This window comes from Ursus americanus, chromosome 3 (assembly GCF_024610735.1).
Source record: "Ursus americanus isolate L20-20 chromosome 3, mUrsAme1.1.p, whole genome shotgun sequence".
Taxonomy (NCBI): domain Eukaryota; kingdom Metazoa; phylum Chordata; class Mammalia; order Carnivora; family Ursidae; genus Ursus; species Ursus americanus.
This window is the reverse complement of record NC_142129.1, coordinates 86473653-86498725: the sequence shown is the minus strand read 5'-3', so window position 1 is coordinate 86498725 and position 25073 is coordinate 86473653. Positions and strand designations below refer to the sequence as shown.

At 41.0% G+C, this 25073-nt stretch overlaps 1 protein-coding gene across 1 annotated transcript in view; it reads right to left on the bottom strand.

Moving 5' to 3' along the window:
- The window catches only part of HBP1 (HMG-box transcription factor 1), a 28177-nt gene extending 7826 nt beyond the window's left edge, over positions 1–20351 (bottom strand). The window contains exons 1-8 of the mRNA XM_045793459.2: positions 20298–20351; positions 12471–12654; positions 10251–10479; positions 6927–7062; positions 6451–6562; positions 6256–6368; positions 3840–3996; positions 2987–3131 (exon numbers count right to left, since the gene is read on the bottom strand). Of these exons, the coding sequence (XP_045649415.1) occupies positions 2987–3131; positions 3840–3996; positions 6256–6368; positions 6451–6562; positions 6927–7062; positions 10251–10479; positions 12471–12654; positions 20298–20312 (1091 nt within the window). The 5' untranslated portion in view covers positions 20313–20351. The remainder of the gene's footprint in view (positions 1–2986; positions 3132–3839; positions 3997–6255; positions 6369–6450; positions 6563–6926; positions 7063–10250; positions 10480–12470; positions 12655–20297) is intronic.
- Positions 20352–25073: the final 4722 nt, after the last annotated feature.

The following is a 25073-nucleotide window of genomic DNA, read 5'->3' as shown; positions in this document are numbered from 1 at the left end:
TTAAACTCTATCACTCAAACAGAAATGCCAACTTCAGAGAGTCAGAAGTGACTGACTGAAAACCGCCCAATGCCTAGGAGACTGGCCTCCGTTGTGTGTCTCAAATGGGCTTCTCCAAATCATGCTCTCACTTAGAAGCTTCCTTTCCACAAGTGAACTGGAAATGGTGTTCGAGAGCTCATCTACAGCAGACCTCTGGTCCTTACCAAGCTAAAATCTGCTCAAATGTCCTTCTCGGTACAGCATGACCCCAAATCCCCAAACAATCCCTGAAATTTACTCTGGGGCTCCCTCTCAGACAAGTGTTTCTTCTTCCTGCCCTTCGTTCCCTTCTTATGCCAGGCAAGCACCTTCCCTTAATCCACCAAGTTATAATCTAAGCCACTGCGAAAACGTAGGCAACTTCGTGCTTCTCAACTTTGTCATGGTTTCTCCTGGATGAAACTGCCCATTTTCCACTCCTTTATGAGATGAAAGGAGGCTGTTGCTGTCACTCCACAGGAAAATGAAACCAACATCTAAGGTCACCTCAGGAGTGACTTATTCAGTGGGACCACATGATGGGAACCTACCATCTTGCAAAAGCGGGAATTAGGTAGCCTAGTGTTCCTTTTTGCTTAAAGGTTTTCACTAAGCAACACCTGATAGATTAAAAAATGTATGTGACTTTTATGTTATAAAGTGTACAAATGAGTAAACCCACAACCTAATTAAGAAATAAAATATTTCTATCACTAAAGTTCCACATTTGCCACCCCCCCGAGAAAACCACTCTCCTGAATGGTTTATCTTCCCCTTACTTTTTCCAATGTTATTATAAAAATAATAAATTATTCATAAACACATTAAACACTATAGAAGCATTAATTATGTTAATATGTCAACTGTATCAATACGTAATATGTAAAAGTTTTGTTACACAGCAAAGAGTTAACACGACAGGCCAGACTGCTCTCCTTTTGAGGACATCCGTCCAAGGTTGGCCCTCGACTAGCATCTGGAATTAGGATTTCAAGGAGAGTTCTCATCATTCCATAACTGGTAAGAGCGGCTCATTATGCCTAAACTGTGTGTACAAACAACATGGTTCACCCTAAACACCTGCTTTCCTTTTGAAAGTTTGGGATTTGGGTACGTGCAAGGCAGAGGCAGCCTAAGTGACCAGCTCCCAGTAAAACCCTGGCGCTGAGCGTCCAGCAGCTTCCCTAGCTGACACCCAGTCACACCTGTTGTTAGCACTCGCTGCTCAAAGAGAAAAGCGTGCACTGTGTTACTCCACTGGGACACGAGTCCTAGAAGCCTGGCTTCCTCCAGACTTCACCCCACATGCCTTTCCTTTTCGTGATTTTGCTTTGTATCCCTTCGCTGTAAGAAATCTTAGGCATGAGTGTGACTACAAACTAAACCCTGTGAGTAGTCCTACTACATCGCTGAACCCCTAGTATAACCATATAATGTGTATTATATATACTACGTAAAAATTACATAAATGTAATTAGATTTTTAATTTTGTTAGATACATTTCAAAGAACATCTGATTCCATAAAAAATGGAATGATACTGTATATTTCTGAGACTAATTTTACTTAACGTTATTTCTAAAACTGATCCATGTTTTACAATGTACGGCTAAGGCTCATTCATCTTCCACTTATCAAAAGAATTCCATCATGTGATTATATCACAATCTACATACTCACTCTGCAGCTGATGAATACTGCATTGTTTCCATGCTTTTGCTATCTTGAGCAACACAGCAACGACCTTACTTACATATCTCCTGATGCGTGTCTATGAGAATTTGCTTCTCTAGGGTACACATACTTCTCCAGGTACAACTATTACAGATACTCAGTGTTATAAAATAAAGCCAAATTATCTTCCAAAGTTTTTCTATCTCTAGAATAATTCTCACCGAACTGTGAGAGGAGGTATCACTGACCTCTCACCCTACGAATGTTTAGAGTATCAGATCTTCAAACTGTCTCACTTCTCTATACTTTTTAGAAGCACAGTATATGTGTGGCATGTAATCAAATAGCTTTTAGATTCCAATCTGCAGATGTGGACCGAGCGTATAACCTGTGCTGGCTGCTTTTTTAAGACAAGAGCCTCACATATCTTTCTGAAATAAAAATATACTATTAACATTGTTTTATTATATTAAAATGAATGAAATAAAACCTACAGGCCAGCAGGAATTCTGAACTACTTAATGCCTATGAATTTAATAATTACCTAAAAGAAAAAAATGAGTCTTAAAGTCCCAGATACCCGCACACAGACTTTCTCTGGATAATTCCTAGGCGTAGGGAACCAACGACCCCACTGTGCCCAGGCCTGCAGGGCCTCCAAGGCTGTGGGCCTTTCAGTGTTAAAACCAGAAAAGTTGCACACAAACGGAGACACTTGATCAGATCAGCCCTCTTGAGCTGGGGACTTATTCTGTTCTCAGGAAAAATCACTTCCCTAAGATTTTCCAAATGTCAATTTTTTGCTATTTTTACTATCTGTTAATTCATGCAACTAATGCCCTTGATTGAAATGAATATTAAACAGTTAAGGACAGACATGAAAGGGTAACAACTAACTACAAAAAAAAAAAAAAACAAAAAAACACACTATTAGGAGACCTGTGGCCTGGTGAAAACAGCTGGCGGGACACAGCAATTTTTTATAACTATCAACACTCATCTCTGTAGTTCTTGGTCACATAACATACGGTATTTTTCCTAATCTAATACCAAATGTTTTATGAACTCGAGTTTTCCTATACGATTACTCTGTGAAAAGCTCCCCTTGAGCTATTATTTTACACTAATTACCTAGTATTTTTTTCATTTAATCATGTACATACTTCCTCTAAGCAGTCCTTTTTTAATTCTCAAATCTTTTAGGTTTAACCTCCTAAATATCTGATTTAGCAATCATTACAGAGATTAAAGGTAAACATTAACAGAAAAAAAAAACAACAACCCAATATTACCTTTTAAATGTATCAAAAACACCTGAATCATCAAAATTAATGGCATCGGGGTGTCCAGGAGGTAGACATACATCACCAATATGAATTTCGCAACACGGAATGCCATGCTGCACCACAGTCAAGCTTGGATAAAATGACGACCAACCTAAAATCAAATCAAACAGCTGTTACATAAAGGATGGGCATGGATAGAAGGGACCTAATTATTTATTCTATGATATATCTATCACTTCTGAGCCTTAAAAATAAAAAGTTATTAGTTAAGTCCCAGCAGATTTTTAACATGTCCTGTATCTTTGCCATAAAGCAAGTACAAGTATTTTCTTCAAGCAATGCAAAAGCTCTCCAAAACTAGTTTAATTCAGCATTTTATTAATATACAGATTCTATCAATCGGCACTTCCAGCAATTTACAAGATAGTAAGTGATAGGTGATGATGACTGAGACCATGAAATAGCCTTTAAATGATTATTTTTAACACGGTTTTACTATAACAGATCTCGGGAAAGTGACTGTGATATATAGCATTTTTGGTAACCCTAAACCAAAATGCAATTACCAGAATATTCCATTCCCCAAACTATACCAAGATAACAGAGAGCTGCTTATACAGTGTGCTACTCAAGGCTAAGAGTTCCTACACTCGGGAGGCACAGCCCCGCCGGACTCCAGCTAAAATGCATACCCATCAGTAGGTATAAGGCACTTCCTACGGTAGTTCTCTGTAGTTTGAAGAAGTTCACCCTTCGAGGTTTTTTTCCTTAATCATCAAAGAATTATGCCACAAGACATAGTTATAGATTTAAGAAGCTTTCTTTAAAAAATTACTATAAATTCAAATTGAAGCCCTACCTTTATTTTTAACATAGAAAGGGTGGTCCAGCTTACACTCTACAGTAAGTAAGCCATCTTCCACTGTACCAGGATCAAAAGTCAACTTCAGTACAGACTCGCCAAATGATACACTTTCTTCATGTGATAACAACTTTAGACCATCAGAACCATAGCCCTGAAAATACATGCATAGAGTGAACAAACAGGCAATGTTTAATTCAACACACAATGAAGTTCCTATTACCTGTAAGACTTTGTGGAAAAGGTAATAAACAAGACAGGATCCCTGTCTTTAAGATCCTTGCTTTCCACCCCGTGGTGAAGAAAGGCACATGTATAAATCACTACAATGTAAAGCAGACTGGAATTAGCACTTTAATCAAAGTGTAAACGATGCTAATGGACTTTAATGAAGAAGATATAAACTCTAAGAGAGACCAGGAAGGGTTTTCAGTTCCCACTGGACCTGGAATTTAAAGGAACGAAACCCGGAAAGTAGAAGAACATGCCTCAACGCCAGGAACAGTTGAAACCAGTGACTTCTCTGGACACTGCTGAGTATTTGCTAAAAATACAGGGAGTTCGGAGGTGAGGCAAAGAAGCCTGAAAAGGAGGGACCAGTTAGTAAGTTGAGGAGTCTTAACGACGGGGGAAGTCCTCAAACCTTCCTTTGAGAGGGTACTGCAAGTCAATGAAACTATTTTACTAACAACTGTCAATTTTAAGAAGATGATAAAGTCTGCAGAATAAAAGGTGACTCTGGTATTCAATTTCTGTGAAGACATGAGGAAAGAAACCCACTAGTCTTAAATTGACAAGTGCTGTGGTGGCAGAACCGGGCGAAATTTAAATTCAACCAATATCTATTGAGCAGTCAGCAAATGCCAAGTGCGAGGTTCTGAAACACATTAACTATACAGAATCCCTACCCTTAAAGTCACAGAAAAACCAAGGAGACCGACACACCACCAGCGAGCTCGAGTGCACAACCGTTCCTCCACTATCGCACGAAAGAAGTGGCGAAGGAGAGAGAAGGGGAGCTGCAAAGCATCTTTAGGGAAACAGAACTGATCCACTAACTAGGAAGGGAGAGGGGAAGAGTGAACTTCTTGGTTTTTAATCTGCCAATCAAGAAGGTTAATATCTTTAAAAGAAGGGAAAGAAAGTAGGCCGGGAAGGGGAAGAAAAAGGTGGGTCCAGTCTCGGTTATACTAACAAGCTGAGCATAAAGAACGGGTTGATCTCCACTCGCAGATGTCCAACATGCAGGGGAAGGCCACAGCCATATATTTGTAAACGAAATTACAGAATCTTCTCACTCTTAGAGCTACAAGATCTCCAAACGAATCTAATCCCATTTTACCTATGTCAGGAAGCCAATACATAGCGGGGTCAACAATCTGCCCAACATCAGTCACACAGAGAGTTGCTGAAGAACGAGAAACAGAGCCCATGTCTCCTGCCTCCAAGACCGGAGAGCCATCCACATGCCCACCAAGGACCTGCTGCTGACCGTACAGGCAGACAGGACATGGTGAAGACAGTGCCAATGGGCAGAACCTTCTCTCACACTCAACACCATGGACAGACAAGCCACCAGTCACAGAGACAGAAACAACAGAGACCTGGAGCCCTGCCACACTGCACAAATCAAGAGAAGATGACTCACTGTGTCAAATGTAGCAAAGATGTCAAACAAAGCAAGAAGTCTCCGTAGAAATCAGAATGAAGCTAGTAACCTCTGAGACAATTTGACCAGAATGGCAGAGGCCAAAGTCAGACTATAAATGAAGAGTAACAGTAAGAGGGGGAAACTGAAGGCAGTTGAGTCAGGACTATTTCTCTCTAGACTCAACAGTAAGTAACAGCAGGATCAAAACTGCAATTTTAAACAAGCACCCTTCACATGCCCAACTTCTCTGCCTCCAGTGGAGACGGAAAAATTCAAGATTTCAAACATTAAGATTTCAAAGATAGCAGCTGACATTTCTCCTACCTACTGCTGCCACCTACTGCTTTTGCTTATCAGCTTTAAAAAAATGCCAGTATTTTATCGGGTTACTTAAAAAGTAACTTAATATAATCAACTCTCAATTTTCCATTTGGGAATTAACCACTTTGTAGATTACCTAAGAAAAAGCCTTGGTTCACTTGTTCATTTTATTTTAAATGCCAGTTTAGTTTCCCCAACATAAAACGTAAAGAGCTAAGAAACACATCTTGTTCCCATCTAAGAAAGCATAATTACAAAGGTAAACGTGAAGTCACTGCCGCTCTCCATCTGGCTAAGCCGTAATACAGTCACAAAATCTCTACCTAAAATGTGAGATGTCACTTAAGTATGAAAGTAAATGGAGAATACTCCTACAGATTAATAATAAGCCTAGGTTTCCTTTTGAAAGATTTGGAAAAGTTTTATGAATTTTATATCAACCTTGTGAGTGCCCACTTGGAGATCTTCCTCATTATCACAGCCTTCGGTTCTAGCAAAATCTTCAACGTCCTGCCATTCCTTGTTGCTTCCCTTATGAAAGCACAGTCGTGTGCCTAAAGTTTAAAAAATATATATATTAGCTATGTGCCTAGCGTGCTACACAAGTCAGCTGTAAAAATTCAAGCATACTTTCACCTTTCAGAAAACAGTGCCAAGCAGTTGAAGGCCAGGAATTGCACCAGCCCAAATCATCATCATCGGAGAGGGAGGACATGCAGAAAATGCCAGATTCTGACTCACTATTTGCCTATGGAGAAAAACATCAGAGACTTTTTGATTTTGTAACATATTTTGTTAATATCTGCCTTTTGTCTCAAAGCTTCCAGCTCTCTCTCTCTCCTCCTGAGTAGATAACTTAAACACTGTAAACGTAGGGAAAAATATGCCTTTGAAATCTAAGTTTCTGGAGGTTTTAGTTCAATATGTGTTCCCACTGGTAACAAACATGCCTAACAGTTTCTAGAGCTGTACATAAAATCGAATCCAGATCACCAGAACGAGACAATTTCCCAGCTGTATGTGCTTCAGAAGTACTTCTGAGAAAAGGAAAGTTAACATATTTCAACGGTTGTGCAAACTTCTTAACAGTTTATGCTCATGAATATACTCACCCTTTCGTGTCTGACTGGTGTTTCCTCCTTCCAGTGATGAGGGAAGGCTGGCTCGCTCTTAGAAGAGGACACGGGTGGAGGGCGTGCATAGGAATGTAAACTTTTGCTAGTAGCTATGATGTGTACAGGAGATGATCTAAAATATTAAGGAAGCAGTTTTAACCATAAAGCAGAGGTCCTTACACAGATCTTTCCTTTTGATGAAAAGAACTTCATATTCCTAATACCAACTTATCACATATAAGATACCTATGGAAAACACTAGTAAGGGGACATCAAGATTTCACTTGTAGTACGCTATTCCTTCTTACGCAAGCCTTCTTCACACATGGTAAATACCGTTTTTTTCATATTTATCCATGCTATTTTAAAAGTCCAAATTATTTGTTCCTTTATTCAGACATTTTTGTATCAATAAGTACATAAAACATGCATATCCTCACTCATGAAGGATCATGTGCAGGGCTCCCTGTCCATTTCTCTCTTCTACTTTGACTCAGTCGGTATGACCAGGGCATCTAAGTTGAACATGTCCAACACAGAACCCTCTATCTACCAACCCGTCATCACTCGGCAGATAAAACGAACTACCTGAAGCTAAAATGTTTAAACTTATTATAGCAGAAAGCAGCCTATTTGCAACTTCTTGTAACTGGACACTATTTCTTGTTTTCTGATACAAACTTATTGAAAAGCATCTACTCATAAGGCTAGTTATTTCCCCCCCGGATCACCTTAAAGAAAGGTCAACGCTTCCTGGGAGGGGTAGCAGTCAGCAGCATGCCCAGCCAGGGTGAGCACCACCACGCGCTGAACTCAGGAGTTCAGAAAGCAAGACAGAGGAAGACTGTAGCCTCTAGGAGACCAACCCGCCCGAAAGGTTCCACATCAGGACAATTCTCTGAGGTGCCAAACAGGAAGGGATCTGGGCCATAACAGAGCCAAGTATATGCATGTCTGTACTAATCCTCTTAGTTGGCAAAGGAGGAGGGACATCTCACTTTCCAGTTCTTCCCTTATTCCCTGGGAAATTTTATTAGCCCCTCAATTTTTATTTTATCCTCATTAACACTTTTTCATTATCCCTTTGCAGAAGTTACTATTTGATAAGGGTCTATAAAACTATGCTTTCATGTTCATATCACCTCTTAAATAAAAACCTGTCAGGGTGCCTTGGATGGCTTAGTAGGTTAAGCATCTTTTTTTTTTTTTTTTTTTAAGATTTATTTATTTGACAGAGAGAGAGAGAGAGAAAGAGACAGCCAGCAAGAGAGGGAACACAAGCAGGGGGAGTGGAAGAGGAAGAAGCAGGCTCCCAGCAGAGGAGCCCGATGCAGGGCTCGATCCCAGGACCCTGGGATCATGCCCTGAGCTGAAGGCAGACGCTTAATGACTGAGCCACCCAGGCACCCCAAGGGTCTGCTTTCAACTCAGGTCATGATCTCAGGGTCCTGGGATCAAGCTCACTGCCTGCCGCTCCCCCTGCCTGTGCTCTCTGTCAAATAAATAAAATCAAATCTTAAAAAAAAAAAAAAAAAAAAAAAAAACCACCTCAAATTTCAAAGCATTTTATTAGCACACTCTCCAATCAATTTTGGATTTCAAAATACAAATACTATTTCTTCTTTGCCCCACTGCTTCCTTTTATTAAACACTTAGATCTTTATGATATTAGAGAATGGCCAAACTGCTAAACTTCCTTAAGTAATCCCTGCCTTCAGGACTAATAAAAGAAATTGGGGTTTATTAGTTCTTCTGTTGAACCATTTAAGGAGAAGTAACAACACAATATTCTAAAATGTATATGGCCTACATGTTTTGTAAAAATTAACATGCCAAACGTGTCTGAAACACCAACACCATCGGTCTCTTCATTCCTCTCCCTATGCAGGGGTAATGTAAATGGTACCTGTCCTCAACCCCCTGGTACTGTACAGTTACGGACTTCAGACATCCAAAGCTCACTAACTCACACCGTTTAACACATTACAAGGAGCTACATGAACAGGCAGGCACTGACAGTGTTAGAAGGCAGGCGAGACAGCAGAGCGTGACTCTTGGTCTTGTTCCCTAGGAAGAAGGGAGGCACAGAAAATGCTGCAGAGAATAAGTTTGTATCTTTAAGAAGATACTCCTTTACTTATGTTTTTATTTATACCGATTATCTTCTGAGGGGTTTACTCAACTTTCCGTGAGCTACATTATTAATTCTCTTAAGTTTGCTGTTTAGAAAAAAAAAAAAAAAGCGTTATCACTAAACTAGGAAAAAGAAAGTCCAATGGGAAAATCAGGGTTTGTTTTTTTTAATTACAAACAAATTTTTAGCTTTTTGACTATTTTTTTCTTTCTGGGAAATTCTTCATGGAATTAAACTGAAAAATTTAGTTAACTAAATTGAATTTGCCCTAATCAAGACCAAGATCCCACTGAACAGAAGAAAAACAACACAATTTAACGGGTTGCAAGAAAACCAGGGATTCACACATGAAAAGTTTATTTTTTAGCGAAGTATTACATTAAGTTAGAAGCACTACCAAAATTCAGTTATTCCTGTATCATCTCGTGTGGACTATGGTCTGTCTACCCATGCGAGTACAAATCTGCTTCTCTCCCCTACAAACTATCATATTTACCTAGGTATTTTTACATAGATAATTTTCTAATTTTAGGGATAATTAATGAAACATTATCCAGTTAGGTCTCTCTAGGAATTTTAGTTTGAAACTTCCATAATTTCATAGCACAACAACTCATTTGTGGAAATTCTGGTCTTGGTATATGAAATAGTGGTTTTTACCAATGGGAGTCCACTTCTATGAAGTTCTAGATTTTAACATTAGCAATTATAGTTTTCACCAACAGGTAAATAAAATAAGGTCACATACATTGTGGAAGAAAATAAACCTAGACCAAAAAGAACCAAACACAAGGTTGTTAAGATTTTAAAATAAAATGTTTATTATAACTATGGTTTTTCAGACAAGTATAATTTTCATTTCTATAAGCATAAGTAGTATAATAAAAGTATTTCTTGGTCTGGTTTATTTTTTGATGACTTTAATACACTTACAAATATTTATGACTCTGTGGCTCTCTTACCACTTTTACCTATTTCTCAAAGTATGAAATCATGATACTAGCTGAAATAGCTCTGCTATCATTATAGAACAAAGAACTTAATTCTTAATGACTTTACTTAAATTCTAATTTCAGTAAACCATTCATTAGATGGTTAATAGCATTATTACTTTTAAAACTAGAAAAAAAAAAAGTAGCTCTCTGTAATGACAGAAGTTTTCATAAAAATATAACCACTGTTCCCACCTGTTGTAGAATGAGCACTGCATAAGCGGACTCTGTGGGCTGGTGGCGATATTTGCTAATTCTGTTAGCCAATCCACCTCATTTTCACCGTAAGTATTTTCTGATATGTCTGAGGTATTTTGGTTCCAAGATGGTCTTGGATATTCTTGATGTGAAACATCTGTACTTAGCTGGTATATGGCAGATTGGGTAGGATCACTCTGAACAGCCTGAAGTTCAGGAAGGTCATCTGCAAATAAATACACTCAAAATTATAGAAAGGAAATTGCTAATACAGGGAATAATGTTATAATTACAGCTGGAAATCTAGCTAATTAATTCTGTTAGAAGTATAAATTTGCAATATTTTCTTGAATTAACAAGTTTCAATCTAAAAAATGATAACTTCCACATTCAAGGGTCAACAGAGCCAGATGGGAAACAGACCAAACGGATATAAATGTACTAATGACTTGAATTACCATACCTCTTCCCAGACCACAAAAAGTTTGTATTTGTGTTTTCTGACTTTTTTTTTTTATAGTTCACCTGGGATTAGTCCATATACCACCAAGACATTTTTAGGTTAACATGTCAATGAGGAAAAAGGCATTTTATGCATACACATATGTACTTACTCCCATACTTTATTACCCTGTTATAGAAGATTACTGCAATAATGAGAACAATTTTTAAAGATGAGATCAACAGGTCATATTATAAAGTTTTAGGTACTACGTATTCAACTTAATCTATGCTAAATTATTTCTTCTGACTGAGAAATTCGAAACTCAATTTTAACTGTTGATCATGTTTTCTTAAAGGTGTGTTCCCAAGCCTCAAGTACACACCATAGCTATGAACACTAAGGAAGACTGAATCCTAAAAAAGAAATTAATAAAAAAGAAAAAGGAGAGGAGAAAAAGAATCTTACAGGCCTTAAAAATACTTTATGAAACACACCTACAAGAAACCACAGATCCACTGGGTCCCTTCAATATTAAGTCAGGAAATTCTAGCCTTGGGAGTCCTGGTCAACTGTTACTCTAAAAGTACAGACACAGAATTCCTATTCAAGGAAATATGTCAGAACAGCCTATTAAAACTGAAATGTCTTACTTAACAAGTATTAATTCAGGATATCCACTCAGAAAACGGACTAGAAGCCATCCCCCTTTCACTGAGCAGCTGAAAAACATCACAGCAACTTAAGCAAACTCCACCCTGTAATTCTCGAGCTGGCGTAGCTATCCCCCTTCCCTCACTGCTGACAACCTTCTTGGATCAGCACTTCGTTAGTTACCGTATGGAAAAGATTCATTTGTCTTTCAAGCTCAGGAAATTAACTGCTTTTAAATCCAAGCAGCGAGGAGTGATGTGAGAGTTTTTGCCACCCTCCCCCCAACTTCCTCATTTCCTCCTGAAACTGGTGGACTGGTGGAGAATCAACCACCCGAATAAATGGGCGTCCCGTGCTCAATGGCACCCACCACGCAGTGACTCGCGGGGTCCAACAACCCGTTGGCATTCAAGCAGGAAATGTCCCAAGACCTGCACTATCTCCAAATTCCCAAAGAAAACGGCAGCATGCAGTCTCCTCCATCCTATCATTCATAAAGGGAGGATAATCACGGCTTCTCGAGGGTTTGTGAACATTCCAGCAAGCTGCGCATTAAACGCAGACAGAGCCAAGCTGAAAAGCAGGGCCGTAAGCCCAGGTCACTCACTGGCTGCTGACTCCACCAACCTCCTAGCAATACAAGTCCAAGTCCTACCATCACAAACCCACACAGTTCTACCAGCCACACATCCCAGGGGCCGCTCGGCAGCAACGACGACCATAAATGTCAGATCCTCCAGTTTCAAGGGTCCGCTGTAACTTGCCCGTCACAGCCACAAACTGGCCACGGCGGGCCGAGCATAATGTACTAAGCTCAGCGGCAGGTTTCAAAAGTCACATGAGCCACACGCAGGATTTTCCCGAGGTGTTTAACTGCCCGACCTTTACCCACAAGAGCAGTTTAGTTTGATAATTTGTAAGTGAGTCTCGATGATAACCATAAATAGCCCAAAGTTATGTTGGTTTTAAGTAATATTTTACAAGCAGTAACAATGGAATGTTGAAAACTCCTAAGGTACAAAAACTTCACGTACTTTGAAGCAGTTTAGGGCAGGTGAAGAAGCTGACTTAACATAAAAATATGACTCTCAGACTCCTACAGAACGTTTAATTTTGTTTACCAAGCTCCATGTGCTCATCACAGGAATTATATCCGGGTGAGGATGGCAAGTTCTCATTACACTGCAGCAACTCCAGGGAGTCACTCATTCCCGAAGCTCGCTTGTCCATCACCAGCAGGAGTTTCTGGACTGCATTAGGCATCTGATTTGTCTTCACTTCCCACACCATGTTATGGTGCTCCGACTTCAAGTAAAAATAATAGAGAAAAAATGTCAAGTCGTGTGATCTGGAGGTTACAGAAGTATCAAATCTCAGAGACTCATCATATTGTATCTCCAACTTCATCATATATTGCCATCTGTATCCCCCTCAGATTCTTTAGGGCAGGGAGACTCCTCGATTTCTTGGGCTACAACCATGTAGCACTAAATTATGCCCAAATCCGAAAGGAGTCATATCTTAAATTTATAAAAGTCTTTTCTTTAAAAGAATAATAGCACTATTAAATATACTTTAAGTAACTCTGAGACCCAAATACAGAGACTAAGAAAACCATTTTTTCAACTTGCATCTTCAAATTTAAAAGAAAATTAACAAACTTTCCTCAACTAATTAAAAAAAAAAACTGAAGGAATATTCTTTTTCATTTTTGAAGATTCTATTCAATTTCTCTATTTACCAACTGTGTTTTGTTTTCTCATCTTCTGAAAGTAAAGTTTATCATACTTAAAATAACATTCTCAGAAGAACATTTAAGGAAGAGTTTCTTAAAATGGCCATATATTACACTTCTCAAAAAAATAAAAATGCTATGTTTTCTTTATGAAAATTTGGTACCTAGCCATCATAAAAAGATACCTGTCCCTCTGAATAGCTTATTATTTGTAGAAAGATGAATAATAATCATGGGAAATTTAAACAAATAGTAAATCTATCCTCATCTGAAGCCTACAAAGCTATCACAAGGAAGAAAACATAGGTTAATATACCTAAAATAAATTTTATTGTGAAAGTAAAATGTGTTTTTACACTCTGCCTTTGGACAATGATCAAACTGGTTATTTAACCAGGGTGACAGCAGCAGGAAGATTTCCTGATTTCTCAGGCTTAAAAAAAAAAAAGTTCTAATGAGCTAATATGAAATACAAGAAATCTAACATTTCCTCAAAATAAGACAATAAAATATACTGCAATTTAAAGTCTCTGAAGTCTAGTACCCAGGCCTACACTGATCAAAAATGCGCTGAAAAGATGTTAACTGCTCAGTATTTATACCAGAGCTTTCTAAGCCATGACATAATCACCAACAAACACTAGCAACATTGACAAATTTTTTTTCTAGAAAGGCTTTTTCATGATCTTTTTATTATGAAACATGTTTTCCTAACTGTAAAATACATAATCACTGTGGCGGAAAAAATGAAAAAAATGCAATTTTTAAAGAAAGAAATAATTACTTTTTAAATTATTTATTTAAGAGAGACAGAGAAAGAGGGCTTGTATGGGTGGGGGAGATGCAGGGGCAGAGAGAAAGAATCTCAAGCAGACTTCCTGCTGAGCACGGAGCCCTGACAGAGAGCCGATCTCAGGACCCTGAGATCATGGCCTGAGCTGAAATCAAGAGTCTGACACTTAACAAACTGAGCCACCCAGATGCCCCAGGAATGACGACTTCTAACCCCACCAACCAGATTTAGGTATTGTTAACATTCTGGTATATTGTTTTACAATCCAATCTCTTTTTCATGCAGACACCTACAATCACATATTTTCCTCCCTACTTCATATTATATATAATTGATACCTTTTTCCTTAGCATAAGTTCATAGGCATTTTCTTCTTATGTCACTAATTTTTTTTTTTTTAAGATTCTATTTATCTATCCGACACAGAGAGAGAGAGACAGAACAAGCAGGGGGAGGGGCAGGCAGAGGGAGAAGCAGGCTCCCCACCAAGCAAGGAGCCCAATGCAGAACTCAATCCCAGGACCCTGAAATCACGACCTGAGCTGAAGGCAGACGCTTAACTCACTGAGCTGCCCAGGTGCCCCAAGTCACTAATTTTTCTTACAGATTTAAATAGTTCAGTAATATACATCATTAGGATATACCAAAATTTCCTTGTCCCTCCTACTGCTGAACATGCTATTCCCAGATTTTTCATTCTTCTAAATAACAGTTTAAATTAAAAAAAAAATATCTTATATCAGATTATTTCAGATCTCTAAAGACACATTAGTAGGTGAATGGCAATTAAACATCTTACGGTTCCCAACACATGTAACCAAACTGCCTGTTGCCTTTATTTCTAACATTCTACTTCCGGTTCTCTCTGCCTACACCACTCCAAAACGACCCATATCCTGAGCATTGCTTTAGAGTCTTACTCAATACTGACTACAATGTTCTACGGAGTAGTGAAAAGGGCACTGGGTCAGATGTAAGGAATCGTGAGTTTTGATTCCAGCTTGACCACTTACTAAATATCTGATCTAAGTGACTAAGCTTCTCACTAACGCAGTATCTTCATCTGTCAAACAGTTCATCTACTTTCCTCCTAGAGGGGTTGTGAGGATGAACTAAGACACAGTGAGTGAAAAAAATGTAAAAGACTTCTTCACAAAATGTTTTATCCCTAGACTGACACAGGGCAACCCTATACGTACTCTGGGCACTTACCGTCCTAAACAGAACAGTTACTGAAAATAGCTAATGACAGGAGACCAGACAGCTAGTTTATTCAGCTTCAGCCATTTCCTCCCTCAGAAATATGCCAAGTTACCCAACACGTCTCAATAAAAGTCATGGATCATGCCATTATTTCAGGCAAGTAACAGTTCATCTATCAAAAGATGTCCAAGGTGTTCGAAAGAAATGAACACTTTTCCAGTTTAGTACAGTTTATTATCTACTAATTAATCACAGTCTTACTATATGGTTAACAGCAAATCTGCTGGGGTATAACAATCTCCTACAGAACTGCTGGCTACAACAGATGTGGTTAGTAACACAAACTGACTTCTCCACCATAACCGGCCAAATCATTATTCTGAACCTCCACTCTGCCCTGCAAAAATCAAGCACACTTCGGCTAGATCAGTGATTCTCAAGCATGCGATGATGTGTGCTTCAAACAAAATGATGCCTAGGCCCCACCTCCAGAGAATATGATTTATTTGGTCTGGAGTACAACCCTGTGAGCTGGTTTTTATTTATTTTCTTTCCAAAGAATACCTGGTGCACTGTGAGAACAGTGAGCTAAAAATGATTACCAAATTCCTTTTTATTCAAATATACATATTCATTACTTAATATACATTATGTACAAGGCACTATACTAGCTGCAATGTTGGACCTCAATGATGAATAATTTGTCTTGAATCTCAAGGAATCTATACTTTAGTGGAAAGATATAAGCAAATAACCACAGTTCTACACAGCAGGGCTTGGCTACAAATGGGTAAAAAGGAAGGAAGAAAGGCCTTCCAATGAGCAAACTTGAGCAGAGTCTGCAAAGTAATGGATAAAATCAAAACAACACAGAATCCAGTATTACCAAAAGGTAGGCTGGCCTTGTGTGTCTTGTGGTCATGGGTACGAAGTCTGGAAAGGTAGACTGAGCCAGAATCTTCAAACCTAGTTTAGGAAAATTGGTTTCTTTGTTTTTTGTACACAAAGAGTAAGGGCTCTAAAATTAGGCTACCTGAGTTAAATCAGATTTACTACTTATTGGCTATGTGTCCCAGACAATCTATTTAAAATCTTTTTGGCTTGTTTGTAAAATGGAAATCATAAAAACACCTACACAGGTTGTTGTAAAGACTCAGTGAGCTAACAAATGTAAAAAGCTTACAGTAGTGCCTAACACAGAGCAAACCCTCAATGCAGAGTGCCTAGTATTATTATTAGCAATTATCAGACAACGGGGAACGACTGAAGATTTTTGAACAGAGGTCTGACGTGATCAGAACTATAAACACTTTCTTTGAGCCTATAAAACACATCATACTGAAACATGATATGAGTATGCAGAAACATCTATAACACATATTTAAGGGAAAATGTATTAAAAGCAGTGTATTCACATTCCCAATTTGTCAGCCACCTGCTCCCCAGCTTCCTCTGCAAGAGTTCTTATAAAAGAAAATCGGTATCGATGCAGATTCCTTATTGAGTAATGCCTAAGACACGAGAAGAACTAGTCATTCTGAGTTCTCTGAACAGCGAATATTCCCAGTTTAGATAGCAGGTTTGACATCTTCTCATAGAAAATTTTCCAACGTCTTAAGTGTACACAACACCATCTAACCTATCTTAATGACTCAAACTCCTTATGAACATCTGTTGTACTATGCTTCACGAGAGGATACGATCTGCAAAAGCCAGCCCCAGCTGCCATCTTAAACGACCATTTTCTCATTTTATCTTGATACGAAGTTCAGAGGTCACACTATACGTATGTATCTCCTCAGAGCTATCCTTAAGTGTATGAAGCAGAGGTGCGCGGGGATCCAGGGAAGCAGAGTTGCACTTTGTTTTGTCCTCTCCTTCCCTCTGCAGAACTTGTTGGCTTTCTCCATCTTCTAACTAGATTTTCTCCTCCCCCATCAGCAGGTCCTGCGCTGTCCCCACTCATCATTTACAGTACACTAACATCTCCTGCAACTTCTATCATTTCTTCAGCCCCTTGCCTGCATGATCTACCAACAACCCCTCATAATATTCCTTAGAGGAACCTGGTAAAAACATTTCAATTTCAAAACAGAGCTACCGCCCACTAACAGAGTACTCACCAAGTAAGTATTTGTTGGATCTGAATTCTATGTGTGTGCACCTCTCACTGCTAGAGGCTATCAAAAGTTTGGTCTTGAGATAATGGAGGTAGTGCTTCTACAAGCCTACTGCACAGTAAATGGGAGCCTAGACCCGAATCAAAAGACTGGAGGTTCCCTCTTGCTGGCCATGGAATGTGAGGCAGGCCACTTAACCTCTGCCTCACAGCACCTGCACTTATCTCACGGGGCTGTTGGGAGATTTAAATAAAAGACACGAAAACAAAAGGCAAATCCCTATACGAATATAAAGTTTTTTGTCTCAGACTTTTCTCTGTCAAACTACTTGAGAGAAGACCTCTGATACAGTAAAAGAATACCAAAGGGTCCGTACTCAAAAATTCTCCCCCACATACATTACACCAAGTAGACATTCATTTTGATAAACAAGCTTCTCCTTCAAATATCTCCTGGTAGAGCTAACCCTATTGTTCATTCATACTTTTGCATACTGCTTTGGTATTACAGGGTTTGACATAGCTTGCCTCGTACTGGAGTTAACTCTGCGACTACACCAGGGATTCTCAAAAGGGAAGAGTAAAATTCTCCAGCAGCTTTGCTTTGAAATGGCATGTCCAATATTACAAACTTTTATTGGGTGGACATGGGAAGACTCCATTGCTTTTGTTTGCAAACTTTCATAAATAAATATCCACCAAATCTTAGAAAGAGGAGAGGTGAAGAGGACCAGAAATAGCTAAATCTCCATGAATGGACAAGAAGGAAATTAGGTTTTACTAAATGCCTACCTCCTATGTACAGAGCATTTGACATACTTCCTCCAATCTCATAAAAACCTCAAAACAGCTCTGTGAAAAAAGTTATTCTTACAGATGAGGACAACAGCACTCTGACAACTGAATGTAATCATTTTCTTTTTGAAGAGAGACAAAAGACACAGACCAACAGAGGTTAGACTCCTTCTTTCAAGTGCCTAATCTTCCCTAAATCCTTAGCTTTCCACTCTCAAGGATATCACAGGAAGGATTTCTTCTATATGTCCTTGCCTGATCCCAAAGGACTTCTTTACCAAGCTCAAATTGTTGGGGGGGGAGGAGACAAAGAGAGGGTCATGTGCAATTAATTTAGATCTGTACCATGAGGAATTGAGGTATTTAAAATGTATTACAGTGGCCGTCCCTTATCCGAGGTTTCCCTCTCTGTGGTTTCAGTTACCCAAGGTCAACCCAGTCCGGAAACAGTTAATTCTCCTGCTGACCTAAGGTCAGAAGGTCAACAGCAGCCAAACTAAGTCACAATGTCTAGGTCATTCACCTCACTTCATCTCACCACATAGCCATTTTACAGCTCACATCATCACAAGGGTGAGTATAGAACAATAAGATATTTTGAGAAAGACCATATTCACACAGCTTTTATTACAGCACATTGTTCTATTTTATTATTAACTATTATTCTTAATATCTAATTTATAAGCTTCATCATAAGAAAAAACATAGCATATGGAGGGCCAAATACCGTCCCCGGTTTCAGGCATCCACAGGTCTGGAAACAGGTCCTCCATAGGTAAGGAGGGATAAACTACTGCAGCTTAATCAAGGAAACTGAACAGACGATCCTAACACCCTTGTTAGCAAACTAAAACAAAAGACAACAGCAGAGGGAAAAAAAAAAAAAAAAAGCAAAGACCGAAATACTAGGAATACATTACAAATGCAGATCCTTATCAAGAGTTAAACAACAGAAAAGTACTCACAGATGTCAAAATTATTCTAATTTTTAAAAGGTAACTTTAATTCAAAACCAAGGTTTGGACTCATCTGTTACCGCTGGTTAGAAGGAAATAAATCTAAAGCACTTCGTCAGGAATTGTCGGTAGGACTCCAACACTTCCTAGTATACACCGCTCCCCTATTACCCTCCTCCCGTATTAGCCTGAGTGGCAGCCTGAGCTAAAGACTGGAGTACAGCCTTGTTCTCAGTGCTCCTTTTAAAAACGATTCTTGCTGAAAAATCCTGAAGAACGAACTCCAGGTAGTGGAGAAGGCACCGCCGCGAGTGAAATACCCCAGACGCCGTGCAGCGCTTAAGGAAGCTACAAAAACTAGGCCCCCCACGGTCGATTTCGCCTGGATTCTTTTTTGTTTTGTTTTAATCTGCCTGGGGCAGCAGCATAGGTTGGAAGGCGGAGACTGGAAACGCCTGCCAAGCTTGGGCTCTCGGTCACAGAGGCTGCGCCTCCCGGTTCAAGCCAAGTCCATCCCCCACCCTCTTTCGCCATTCATCGCCTTCCCCTCCCCTCCCCCCATCATGTGACCGCAGCCTGGACTCCAGGCTTGTTTTTCCCCTCGGCTCAGCTGCACCGCGCAGGCGCCTCGGAGCCCATTCATTCGAAATGCGTAACAATGAGCCCCGGGGCCCAGCGGCTCCGCGAGCTTCCCCGCTCGGCCCGAGCCCCTCTCGGCCCCCAGAGGAGGCGGCGCCTCATTGGGGTCCCCCACCCCCGGCCGGCCGCCCACCCGGGGCCAACCTCCGACCCTCCGCCCACACGCGCGGAGTTGAAGTCAAACTTTCCTGGGCAGCCCCGGCGCAGCGTCGGCCCCTTCCCCCCGCCCAGGCCCGCCCCATCTCCGCACCCGGCCCGGCCACCCACCGCGCAACCCGGCCGGGAGGGCCGACCTCGCCGACTCCTCCCAGCCCCCGCCCCCGAGACCCCCTCGGGCCCGGCGACCGCGAAGCCCAGGTGAACTCGCGGGAGGCGCCGGTCCCGTGGGCTCGCCGCGGGCAGTTATCGGACGGTTAACTGCTCCCACTGTGAGGACAGCCCTTGGCGGAAGACGAGCGCGGACCCGAGCTCGCCCGGCCGCCCGGTCCCCTCGGGATCCTGCCCCTCCCTTCCCCACCCCCACCCCTTCCCGAACTGAAAGACAACAAACCCGCCGAGGAGTGCGGGCAGCCCCGACACGGGCCGCCGTGAACGCGACAACACCACCAGCGGCTCGTGTACCCCCTCTCCGACTGACGCCGGTCTCTCCGGCGTGCCTTAGTGCTCCCGTCGCCGCTCTTACTCCTCAACCGAAACTTTCCTACTTACCAAACCCGTCGCCATTACCAAGTCTTTCAAGCTTCGTCTTCCCCCTCCCCTCAACCCCCCGGGGGTTGAGCCTCCTCCCAGCTCTTTCCCCCTCTTATTGGCCTAAGGAACTGTCATTCGATCTTTCCCCTTCCCCATTGGGTGATGCCGTGGTCCGTCTCGGGAGGCGGGCTTGTATTGACTTTTGTGTTGTGTTTACTGGAGAAGACGGCCTGTCAATCACAAGAGTGAGCGCTTCGGATTGGATTGCTGCCGAGACTCCGGGGACGCTAGCCAAACTTTGCCCCCGAAATGGATTGTGGGTTCGTAGTCTCAGCCTTGCTCTGTTCTGGGAAACTGCAGGCGAGATGAACCGGTTGGACTACATATCCCAGAGGCGCTTGCACAGCGCTGTCTTGATAGTAAACAAGAGTCATAGGGACACGTGTATCAGCTCGTTTGTTTTGGTGTCTGGGACAAAAGGGAGGGGGCGGAGGAAGGGAGTGTTTTAAAGCTTCGGCCTCTTCTCTTCCTCTGGGCCTCTTAGCACTGGGAGAGCCCCAGTCTCTCGCAGCACCCATTTCGGGCCGTAAACAGCCGGAGTCGCTCGCTGCTCGAAGTTTGGCAGGAGGCCAAGGTATTGTTTTAGTGCGAGGGGAAGGAGATGACTGCACAAGCGGAAGCAGTACAGCCTCGCGAGGGACCCAGTCACCCACAAATCACAGCTCCGGGCATTAAAGGTGGTGTTGGGCTCCAGTGGGAAGAACTAAAATTCCTTTATCCTCAGCCTTGCCTGGCCACCCCCCGGACAGCAACCTGAGAGGGTTTCTTAACCAGCTTTGATCAGTTCGCCCAAGATGTGTTGAATGCCGGCTACGTGCCAGGCACGGAGAGGCTCGGGGATGAACACTGAGAGAAAAGTTCAGGGTCTGGAGAATTCACAAAGCTGTAAGGGGGTGGACGATTACTCTTGACTTAGACACTGAGGCAACTCAAAGCGGTATTTTCCATATTGACGAGCTTGCTCGATGGTCAAGCTAATAGGAGTAATGAAGTGTGACTTAAGTTGAATTAATGAATCATTATCTCGGTGTCTCTGGTGAGTTATTGTTAACCAGTGTTCCCCTCCAGACGACTTCCCATTGATGAAAGAATGTCCTTCCACTTCGATGCCACTAGGAGATCCTCCTTAAGTTACTAATACTCTGACTCACCAGAGGAGGGTGGCTTCTTTGGCTTTATAGTTACCTTCACTTTAAACATGGCTGTCCGTCACAGTCCACCGAGTCTATAATTGCTGTTTTTACCATTCACATTACAAAGGCATTATTAAGCTTTTTTCCCTTTGAACCTTTAACATTTAATCATTTAAGCTATGCTTCTTTAGATCACTATATGTATGCTTGAAATTAAGAGGAAAACTTACATTAGTTAGAAATCAATAGTCAAACTACTGAAAAGAAGCGTTAACTATACTTGATTATTCCTTTAACAACGCCCCCTCCCCCGTTCATTTCTTGAATTTTTAAATCTCCCAGAAAGCCCCGTAACAAATCAAATCCCAAATAACTCTCATGGGTTAAAACAAGTTTTCCGATTTTTTTAGGGGTTTCCTGGTTGAAGCCTTAAAATTATTTTAAAATAGTTCTCCCTACCACAGGATCAAAGACTGACTTCTTGTATTCACAAATTGTAACATTGTAATTTTTTCCTAAAAATAAGTGAGAGCCAACAAAATGCCTAAATTTTTCACTGAGGGAAAAGGGCAGGATTTGAATGTACTATCTTTCAGAGATTAATAGAGGGATCCAAAAAAGAAAGTGGACTGTGACCCTGTTATTTTGTTTCCTTTTTTGTCTTCCTTTCTCCCCCCTTATAGTGGAGGATTGCTGTGCTGCCTCTCCAGTATTTTTTGACAAAAAGAAAAAATTGTGAAATTTACCTAATCATTTAAATTAAAATTTGAAATATTTGTGACTTACACCCACCAGGAAACTGAAAAGCTTTCCTTCCCAAAAAAATGAGCCCTCAAGAGCTTGAGGCACTCCTTTCCCCTATTCATTGGGTAAACCAGGAGGCCTGCTTGTAGCTGAATCTTACCTCATTACGGATGGATGGATGGATGGATGGATGGATGGATGGATGGATGGATGTAAGCTCTACACCCAGCTCAGGGCTTGAACTCATGACCCTGATCATGACCTGAACTGAGATCAAGAGTCAGATGCTTGGGGCGCCTGGGTGGCGCAGTCCTTAAGCGTCTGCCTTTGGCTCAGGGTGTGATCCCAGCGTTCTGGGATCAAGCCCCACATCAGGCTCCTCTGCTAGGAGCCTGCTTCTTCCTCTCCCACTCCCCCTGCTTGTGTTCCCTCTCTCAGTGGCTGTCTCTCTCTGTCAAATAAATAAATAAAATCCTTAAAAAAAAAAAAAGATGCTTAACCAACTGAGCCACCCAGATGCCCCTGAACCTTACCTTATTTTAAAACGTTTTCTATTTGAAAGTTCTTCCTAAAGGCCTTACTAGAGATGTTTTTATTGGTGGACACTATGATGCTAAGAATAATTTCAACTTCAGATCAAGATATTGTACATTATTATAAATAATTACCTTTTAATAGCCCTTTAAAGGTTTTCCATTCTCTCATTCACAAATATTTAGTCCCTATTATTTGTTGACCACTTTGCTACAAAGATATAAAAATCTTTTCACATATCTTAATTTTTGTCTAAGTCATTGGGGAGTAAGAGTCTGACATTTCAGTCACAACTGATTAAATATCAGTATTGGAATCTATACACCTTTAAAGTGGACAATTAGTCCTGTCTTTTGCCTTTGCTGGGAAGCTAAATGACAGTATTAGTACCTCATGTATATTTAACAGGTGTATCATCATCATTAACTCTTGGGTGACTAACAAAACCAGCCAACTCATAACTCAGAGCAAAGATCAAAGTAAAAAACAAGATCTCCTTGAAAATATACATGCAAATTCTGCTTCTTCACTAAAGCAGATATACTTAAGAACACATAAAAACATAAACTTCTGTTTTCATAAACATGAAGTGCTGATTTGTTAAAGGTAGTAAAAAAAAAAGATAAATCCTATTTAGGGGTAAAATTAAACAACATATCTGCCCCAATTCCACTACATTTGGCACACCCATGACTACTTCGCTGGACTAAGCAAGATTAAGTTCAAGCACATGGCATTGCTTACATATTGAGAATATCACTGTTCAAATTGACAAAAAAGAAATGAAATCACTCAAATCAAGTACAGATCTTCCTCAACTTACAATGGGGTTATGTCCAATAAACTCATCGTAAGTTGAAAATTATCACGAGTTGAAAATGCACAGACACACCTAACCTACAGGGGCGCCTGGGTGGCTCAGTTGTTTAAGGGTCTGCCTTCGGCCCAGGCTGTGATCCCAGAGTCCTGGGATTGAGCCCTGCATAGGGCTCTCTTCTCAGCAGGGAGCCTGCTTCTCCCTCTCCCTCTGCCACTCTGCCTATTTGTGATCCCCCCCATCAAATAAGTAAAATCTCTAAAACACACACACAGACACACGCACACGCGCGTGCCCATCTAACCTACAGAACTTCTGAGCCTACCTTGCTCAGAACACTTACATTAGCTGACAGTTGTGCACAATCGTCTAACAAAAGGCTATTCTATAATAAACTGTGGAACATCTCTTGTGACTTACTAAATACTCTCCTGAAAGTGAAAAACAGAATGGCTGTAAGTGTACTGGTTGTTGACCCTCACGCTTGTGTGGCTGACCAGGAGCTGCGGCTGAAGCCCTGCCCAGCATCGTGAGAGAGGATTGTCCTCCTGCATATCGCTCTCCTGGGAAAAGATCAAAACTCAAAGTACAGTTTCTACTGAATGCACATTGCTTTCTCACCATCGTAGAGTCGAAAAATTGTGAGGCAAACCATCCTAGGCTGGGGACCATCTGTATTAAAACTAGGAAATGGAACACAGGTATGGTCGAAAGTAGTGCCTCAACTCTTCAGATAGTCTCTCTCTCAGAGATTATTGAAAATCTTACAGATATCCCTCCCTGTATGTACTAGACTTTAAAATAAATTAATTTTATAATTAATTCCAACCACTCAGGTATCCTCAAATTGTAAGGGAATGCCTGGGAGCTAATGATGAGTGCCATTTTAGAAATGAGTAATATGTTTGTTGTACTTGTAATTCTTGATTCTACTACGAGTTTAAATTTTACTCAGATGACCATTAAGCAAGAGCTTTCTTCAGTGGTTGATATGTTGGGTGACTTAACACAATCACCTTTAGACGGAAGAACCAAGGAGGAATAAAGAATGATGCCGAGGGGGGTGCGCCTGGATGGCTCAGTCGGTGGAGCGTGCGAATCTTGATCTCAGGGTTGTGGGTTTGAGCTCGACGTTGGGTGTGGACATTACCTGTGGGTGGGTATTGGTGGTATGTAGATGCCCTTGCTGAGGTGGGAATGTTGGAGAGAACAGATTGGGGACTGGGAGAAGGGGAAAGGGTGAGTTCAACTTTAGATCATGAGCTTTCTGTGCAAGCAAGAAATTTAGGTACGGAGTTCCTAAAAGCAGCTGAACCTCTGTGGAGTTTAGGAGACCCAAGTGGAGAGAAATAAACTTGGGTGTCCTCAGGACTCAGAGGGCACTACACTCTGTGGCCTCAATCACCCTCAACACGTTTTTGTAAGTTGCCCAATTTGGTATTCATGAAAATGTGAGCATTTAGACAAGGCAACAAAAAATTCGACTTAATCCTACTTCCTATTTAT